Raw genomic sequence first — 9,075 nt, forward strand, 5'->3', positions numbered from 1 at the left:
AATGTGTTTAGTTTACAGTACAGGGAAAATGCAAACAGGGCACAGTTAACATAACATGACATTAGAGGTTAGTGAATTCCCAACAGGTCCCAGAGCTTGAAGATATGATATCTTAATGTACTTATCCTATTCTGAGGAGGGGTGTTATCTTGCAGCCAAATGGCAAGGACTGGTTTAAAGTTTAGATCTGCACTTCTTTTTCTGGCTTATATAAGGAAGGAAAAACAGAAATGGATTAAGAGGTAAGAGATACTTTCATTGCTTATTACAGTCTATATTAAATAATACTTTGCTCCTCTATAAAAACTGTCATCTGAAGATATGACACTACTATATCATCATTTACTAATTTATTATCACTGAATTCCTTAAATATTAAGTTTGTTTGTAGGAAAGGAGGATGGTTTAGGAGTGTGGATAAAGGGCCTGATACAATGTGCACAGATGACAATGGGAGTCTTTTTCTTGGCTTCAAAGAGCATTCAATCAGGCCTGGAGCAATTAAGTTACATATTGTGATTAAGTCTCCTAAGTAATTTTTTTCCCTGGGAGACCAAACTGTACATTCTGAATTCATACAGAAGGCACCATCCTGTGTGGATCGGCTTCCCTGTTATCCTGTTCTCTCCTCCCACACATACACACAACCCAATCGCCAGAGAGACTTATTTTTGGTCCAAGATCTATGTGTGGGGACGGGAGGTGATATGGAAGAAAATATAACAGGCTCCATTTACTTTTCTATAGAATTCCCTCTACAGTTGGTTCTGGGCAGAGGTATTTAAGCATTGACTTCAGTGGATACAAAGTTAGGGCTACAATGAGTGCTTTTGAAAACTCTATTAAATATATTTCAAAAAAAAATCTTCACATGGGTCTTAGTAGCCTACAAAATTATATTTACATATTATGGGTGGGATTATGAAAACCCTCAGTATTGACCTAATTCTGCACTCAATAAAATCAATGATAAAATTGCTATGGACTTCAATGGCAGCAGAATTAGGCCAAAGCTGAGTTCTTTTGAAATTCCACTCTATGGGCCACCTCAGGCTGTATTTACCCTGACAAACTTCCCAGCAGGTCTTTGGCAATGGGATGTGAATTAAACTGAATATAGACAGCTAGATATACTTCCACAATATAAATGAAGAAAATAAATTGTAATGTATCAAAATTGTTGAATAAATATATTTATGTAAATTGATATTTCATTTATTTAAAGGCAACTATTTATGCAAACTTTGAAACAGTAAATAGTTTTCCTGATTTCATTTCAATTTTCCGGTCTATATTTTTACTCTATTGATATTAAAAGAAAATATCTTAACATTTAATTATAATATCACTTTGCATTTATACAGTGCCTTCTGCTGGGAGTACTGTATTTCTAAGGGTTTTGCAGAAACTGCGGAAAGAAGTTGCACCACACACCTGAGAATTAGGGAAGAATTAAGGTCATTTATATTATTGACAACATTTTACAGATGGGTAAACTCAAGCACTGAGCTGCTTAGCCAAACGTCACACAGGAAGCCTGTAACAGAATTCAGAGCTCCTGGCTTCAGTTTCTGTGTGCTTTCCCTGGGGGGGCGGCTTCTGTGTTTCAGACTAAGAGGATGCACTCTCAAACAATCACCCCCAAATGTCTTTCAGATGAGCTTACAGGACACAGCTCTGTGTTAAAAATCCATCTCCACCTCGGCTGCGTGGTAGCTCCACTGAGCATCCTGATCAGGACGTATTTTAGCTTTCATCGGGAGTCAGGGACAAGGATGACACCAGACGCCTGGGTCATCTAGCAGGCAGGAGGGAGCTCCAAGGGGCAGAGGAGAGGGGAGCTGCCTTGCTCTAGTGGGGGAGATTTGAATTACAAGTGTGACTGGAAGCTGGAACTCTTCTTCGGTGCCTGTTTCCCCCTCCTGCTCTGGAGCAGAGGTTTGTGAATGTAGTGAGCAGAAACAGGCGGTGGCCGGACAGGGCCCCTCCCCTGGGCTGCAGCCGGATCCGCCTCTCTATTCCCTAGATAAATTACTAGTGTCCTCACCAAATTCCTCAGCTTTCTCTCTCCCTCAGACACGGGCAACAAGCGGGGGCGGGGCGGGGATCCTCTGTTGACTGCGAGCCTATCCCACCCCAGGGCGAGGGGAGACGCCGCGAGGAAGCTTGGAGGCGCCCCTGTCCCTTGGGCAGCTCCCAGACCATGTCCACGGGCTCGCTCAGCGATGTGGAGGACCTTCAGGAGGTGGAATTGCTGGAGTGCGACGGCCTGAAAATGGATTCTACCAAGGAGTTCGGGACGTCCAACGAGAGCAACGAAGAGGGCTCCAACTGCGAGAACGGGTCCCCCCAAAAGGGGAGAGGCGCCTCGGGCAAGAGGAAAAAGGCTCCCACCAAGAAGAGCCCTTTGAATGGAGTGAGCCAAGAAGGGAAGCAAGTCCAGAGAAACGCTGCCAACGCCAGGGAGAGGGCGAGGATGAGGGTCCTCAGCAAAGCTTTCTCCAGGCTTAAGACCACGTTGCCCTGGGTCCCTCCGGACACCAAGCTTTCCAAACTGGACACCTTGAGACTGGCATCCAGCTACATTGCTCACCTGAGACAGATCCTGGCCAATGACAAGTATGAAAATGGCTACATTCACCCGGTCAATCTGGTAAGTGGCAGCCTTTAGTGGCTTTGTCAATATCCTTGACTACTACGGTGAATACGCGAGAGGGGGGGGCAACGTACCCTTAATATTGGACTGCTAGCAGATCCAATGATTTCATCAATTTGGGGCGTTAAGGGATAGCTTTGACTGGGATAAAACAGACACCTTCCAAGTCACCTCACTCCCCGAGAGTTGACTTATAAAAGATCTTAACATCATGGGCTCTCTTGCGTGAATCTGTTCAAAGGGAGGTGACAAATCAAACGAGCTGCATCTGTGCAAATCGATTCCTTTTACGCACACCATGTTGGAAGCGAGATGCCTTCCCTAAGCTCTTGAACAAGTTCGTTGTACACGCGTGTTTGTGCAAACTGGATTTCTCATTCAATTAAATACCCTTAGAATTGTTCGGTATATCGGAACAGGTCCGATTCCTTAACGAATGATTCGGTCTTCACGTCTACTTTGTTTTCTGCTGTTTGTTGATGTAAACTAGCAGGCACACTCATCACCCTTGTTTTAAAAAAAAAATCACCGGAGATCTGTTCTTTCGTGACTTCGTATTTTCTGTTATCGGGATGTTTCTTTCTTCTGTTAATGAGAACTTTAAGAAGAGGGGGAAACACACTAAATCCTAGGTGAGAGGTGACTAATTTAACAACGGATATAAAAAATGTGGTCGGTAATTTTTAGATATTTCTGTGGAGTGGGAAGTACAGTAAAGATAAATTAAACACAAGTATGTGTGTGTATGCATGTATATGAGAGTGTGTAATTCGTTATCGCTTTATTGCCAACCGTGTCCATAACAGTAATAATTAAAACCACTACGAGGACTGAATTGATTTTTCTAAAGTCGATGGTCAAAATAGATCATTCTTTTCGTTTAGCGTTTAAATTTGAACATATGGGTGGGAATTGCATGGTAAAATAAATGTCATAAAGCACTGAGGGCGTTCAATGGGGTGATCTTTTTAATTGTTTTTCAACAGTTCGGGGCTCAGCGGGAAGGGAGCCGGCAGCTTGCTAATCACTAGGCGATTTGATAAGGGTTTGAGCTATTTCTTTTAAAAACAGTTGCATCTTAGCTCATGTATAGGCACAGCCATCTAACAAGTGGGCCCACGGCAGTCAGAGGGCGACCCTTGTGTACTCCTTGCTACATATTTTCGGATGTGCAGGGTTTTTTTTATTGCTAACGCTATTAAAGAAAGCTGCCCTTAGTGCAGCGATAGCACGAGGGGAAATAATAATATAATTTAAAGTATGGGTCTAATCCTGCACTTTTGACTCGGCTAAACCTCTTCTTAATCTGAATGGGACTTTTACCAGAGTAAGGACAGCAGGAGTTGGCTTGCAAATAGCAAAGTATAGAAAGCTGAGACTTCTGGTAGGACAGCAAATAGGCTGCATTTTTAAAAGAGAAGAGCAGCACATGAGAGCGGTGCCTTGACATTACCCAGTTTAAGAAGAACGGTTTTGATCTATAGCTTAGTATTAATTATGTCCTCGTGAAAAATCTCTCATTTATCTCAAAAGCGACGGCCCCGGTTTCTGGGATGGATAAAACGCGATTCATCACTCCGAGGACTATATCTAATCACAAGGGAAAGATGAATACTTATTGGGAGGCTAAGCATTTTAACGTGCGTGGCTACTGAGTACAAACCCAGTGGAGTCCTCGCTCGAAGCGACTAACTAACCCAGCACTTAGCCACTTTTTATTGCTGCTAAAAACTTGGAGAGACTATTCGGCCCGTGTGTTCTGGTTTATCACAGTCTCACTAGGCACTTGTAAGATCATTAGTCATGGTGATAACTCCATTTTTACCCCTCCCCTCTTTCCCATCCCATGTCATTTCCTGCTACAGACGTGGCCCTTTATGGTGGCTGGCAAACCAGAGAGTGACCTGAAAGAAGTGGTGAACACAAATCGCCTATGTGGACCTACAGCATCCTGACCAGCCTCAAGCCTAGGAGACAATCTTCAGTGTCGGTGTCTGTGTGGCGGGGGAGATGGAGAGGGCACCTGGAGACTCCCCCCTAAAGAACACTTTATAGAGACGAGGGGGTTCATTCATCCTCCACCACGAAAGAAGAGACCAAATGTACATTTGCAGAGACTCCACCCCAAAGATCCCATATATTTAACTTTATTAACGCGTGTACAGTGGACAATCCGCAACGCAGCCTTGCTGGTTCAAGTGCTGAAAAGCGAGGGAGAGCAAACAAAACGTACCAATGTGTATCTTTTGTATGATATATTGTGACATATGTAGATGCATAGAAATAATTGACTTTGACAGTCACATCTATAAAGTAATTCACCTTAAAGATATATAGATATATTTTCTTCAAACAGGCCGTGCTATAGTTCTGTGAATAAACCTTTTATATTGAAAATAAATCCAGAGCGGTCTAGTTTTCGTTTTGGGCGCTGGAGCGGTTTGTGGAAGGACACCACGTCCTCGGTTCCCCTGAAAGCAACCAAATGTGTGTGGGGTGACAGATCTGGGAACAAAACTCTTTGACCCCAGATTATAAAGTGTTTGTTTTCCTAATTAAGAAGATGTGGACCATATCATTTTGGGTAGGGGGAAGGAAGATGTTTGGAACTTGATCGCCAGTTCGCACTTCTCGTCTTACATTGTACTGAGAGAGGGAGAGAGAATTAACCCCGAAGTGTAATTAATAATTTGCAGATTGGGGATTCAAGCACTGATAGAGCAACTTCTTGCACTTTGAAACTGACCAGCAACAAAGATCGCCGCAGCTTCCTGCTCCGCACGTGATGCTGTAGTTTTCAGAGCGCCGCTTTACTCTGAGGTACAAATTGATGTCGATGGTCAAGGCTAACCCTTTCTTTAAATTAAAAAAGACTAACTTTCCGTGACTGCCGAGGAGGACAATCCGAGGTCTGGTCATTTCTGGAGTAGATTTTCTTCCCCTACAATGTAATGGGGAGGGGGGACTTACTTATTGAGGAAGCGCAGTCCAATGAAGGATCCCCCCAGGCCCAGGTTCGCGGTGCCTAGAATTTTTTTTTAATTAAACATCTTCCTCTCTATTGATCAGCTAGTCTGTGGGAGATTAAGTTGAGATAAACAGAGAGCGTCGGGCTCTTTCCTCTGCGCCAGGGGAGTCCGCAGGCAACTGATGCGCCAGATCCCACCGAGCTGTTTAATGTTTCAGGGTTATGACCGCACTGTTTACAAGATGTCTTCGGTTATTTATACTGTTATTATTAGGAGAGGGGGCTTTAAATTTCCGCTTCACTTGCTCTTTCGATTTTTTTTTTCAGTTCAATTTGATACCCGGTATTTTTTTTTCTTTACGAAAATAGACGACATTGGCTTTCTGATTGTTGCCTCATTACACGGAATCTCCGCCAGAGAGAGCTTACCAGGGAAGGGGATATGCACAACAACCAAAATCAAAACAACAACGGCTGAAATACAAGTTAAAGGTGTCACGAAAACCGTAAGGGTTTGCTTTGGGGAAGTCAGGGAAAGATATGACCCTGCAGACAAGACATCCCCAAGACTAGGGACTAGGTGGTGATACAGTTCGATATCGCTGGCGAGAAAGCAGTAGAAAAAACAGTGATGGAACTTCCAAATTTAGTGTCTTAAAATTCGACACCTACACCCATATTTCTGGCCTTATCCTGCAAGCACTCTTGCACCGGAGTAACTGTTCATTCCAATACATTTAATTGAAGCTAGTGAGATCACTTGTCTAACGTCAAATTAGATGCAAAAGTGTTGCTAGTACTAGGTTCTCAGTTATCTGATGATCTGATTTTCAACTATTAACTACCACTGAAGTCAATGGGAGTGGCGGATGCTCCGCACCTGGGGACAACAGGCTCCTTCTTTAGGCGCCTAAATCGTGTTTCAGTACCCAGCATTAGTCTCCTCAGGCTCAATCCTGAATCCAACGGCAAAACTCTCCTTGACATCAATCAGACCTCTACATCTGATAATTTTAGACAAGATAAAATAAATTCCATAGATAGTAGCCAATAGAAGTTTTGCTTCAGTAAGGACAACGAGATTGGGAACCAGATAGAGCTTGTATCTCCAACCCTGCGCACTTTCTTCTTTTTCTAGTGACGTTTTGTTAACGTTTCTTCTCTTTGCTCGAGACTCCATCACACTGTCTTTTCCTCCGTTTAATTTCCGAGGTCTCCGGGACCGTGTAAGTCTGATCTACAATTCTTTGTGCAGGCAAAATCCCCCTTGAAACAAGGAAAGTAGGAGCCTGCTTTTCATTACATAAACAGAGTCCGGACTCAAATAGGAAGGAACGATGAGGTCACAGATTCTATTATTAAATGGGTGGTAACAATATCTTAGGATAATAGCTGATTGCAAGATATCAGTGTAGTAAGTTACTGATTATATTTCTCTTAATAAACTCTGATTTAATTTTACATTTAGATTCACAAATTTAGTCTCTCAAGTGACCCAAATCCAGATTACAAGAGAATTGTAATCTATTAAATTCATGTAAACTAATAATAAACCTATGAACACATTATGGTTTCATAAATACAGCTAAAGAAAACAGCTACCTATTACATATAATTAGATATGTACACACACAGTATGTTATGATGTAGGAAAAATATATTTTACAATAATTGTTTTAATACTCTTTAAAAGTGGTGTTTTTAACTTCACATTCTTCATGTCTTTAATTTTATTGTGATGAAATAAAAAGGCCAGAGACACATCACCAGCTGGGGCAAACCAGCATAGTCCCCTTGATTTCAGCAGAGCTATGCCACTTTAAAACAGCTGACTATCTAGTCCTGAATATTTCACTTATTATATGATAAATGTCAATGGTCAATCTGGCATTTTTTGCACAACTAAAGATAATGGGAACTTTGCCTGAATAAAAATTGCAGGACTAGAGCATGCTCTTACTTCCATAGAATCACTTGGAATTTTACCATTCGCTTCAGGAGGAATAGAATCAGGTCTTGTGACCTTAAATCGGGTGTACTTCATAATGAAGGAGCCCTTGAGTGACATTTTTATATTACCTAATAAAACAGAAAAACAATTTTATTGATATTCAAAATCATGAACTGAGTCAATACTTGTTATTGCTTGCTAATCGATGGGAGTTTGGGGTGTACAAACAATCCAGGATCTGACCCCAGATTTCCTACATAACAATGTTTGGTCTCTTCCCCTCCCCAGTTTTCAACAATGACTAAATTCAGTCAACATTTTTCTGCTCCTTTTTAAATCTGGTGATGTTAATACTTCAGTGGAGGATTTTCAGGGATATTTACTACTTGAAATATACAGGAAAAGGGTAATGGGAAAAGGAATTAATATTAAATGGAAGTACAAAAATGCAATTGCAATCAAGTATAAAAGTGTGTATTAAAAAAAATAGAGACAACAGGTTCATTGACATAGTAGATACAAAGAGACAGATTCTGTCACTTTTACTCACTTGCTTTTCTGCCACTGTTTGGGAAACACCTTATCCTGCAAGGATTCCTATTTAAGACTACTTGTGGAGTAAGGTACTCTTCAAAATGGGTAAAGGCATTTGAATGTGGTCCAAGGAGAGCAATTGTGCAGCAAACAAAAAAGGAGATGATCTTACTTAGATTTGAAAAAAACACACTGAATATTTTTCTTTATGCATATTTGAGACAAGAGATGACACTTTCAAAAATTTCAAAGTGACTTGCAAATCTGAGTCTCATTGTCAAAAGCAGCTCAGACACTTAGGAGTGTAATTCCTATTAACTGTGGTCCTCTGAATGCCAATGTTTCTTTTGAAAATGGGATTTTGGATCCTAAATCTAGTCTCTTAAACTATTCAACCAGTCCTTGCCCATGCTGCAGGGCTTTATGTTCAGAGTGTATTTGCCAACAACAGCCCTCATGAAGCAAGGAGGGCTGGGCAGCAAATGCTTGTCTCCATTCAAGCCTATGCTGTTATCTCTGGGTACGTCTAGACTACAGGGTTTTGTCGACAGAAGTTTTGTCGACAGATACTGTCGACAAAGCTTCTGTCGACAAAGAGCGTCTAGACTACATCCAGTTCTGTCGACAAAGCAAGCCGCTTTGTCGACATAACAGTGTGGACGCAAAGGACAGTGTAGATGCAATAAAGCCTTCTATCAACAGAACCCTGTCAACAAAAGGTGTTATTCCTCGTAGAATGAGGTTTACATACGTCGACAAAACTGCTGAGTTTTGTCGACGTTATGTCGACATAACTCAAAGGCAGTGTGGACGCAGGTATAGTTTTGTCAACAAAAGTGGACTTTTGTCGACAAAACCCTGTAGTCTAGACACACCCTCTGTTACTCTGTATGATAGAAACCACTAGCACATAATACACCAGTGATATTGTTGCCTGTATATCAGGGGCGGGGAAGTCACAAATGG

The 9,075-nt window shown here is 41.7% G+C and overlaps 1 protein-coding gene across 1 annotated transcript; it reads left to right on the top strand.

The window, feature by feature from the left end:
- The first annotated feature begins 1,849 nt into the window (after nucleotides 1-1,849).
- TCF21 (transcription factor 21) lies at nucleotides 1,850-5,076 on the top strand. The gene is made up of 2 exons (XM_006136266.4): nucleotides 1,850-2,653; nucleotides 4,522-5,076. Exons 1-2 carry the CDS (start codon nucleotides 2,204-2,206, stop codon nucleotides 4,609-4,611), a joined length of 540 nt encoding a protein of 179 aa, XP_006136328.1. The 5' UTR covers nucleotides 1,850-2,203; the 3' UTR covers nucleotides 4,612-5,076.
- The last annotated feature ends 3,999 nt before the right edge of the window (nucleotides 5,077-9,075 follow it).

Source organism: Pelodiscus sinensis, chromosome 3 (genome assembly GCF_049634645.1).
Source record: "Pelodiscus sinensis isolate JC-2024 chromosome 3, ASM4963464v1, whole genome shotgun sequence".
NCBI lineage: Eukaryota > Metazoa > Chordata > Testudines > Trionychidae > Pelodiscus > Pelodiscus sinensis.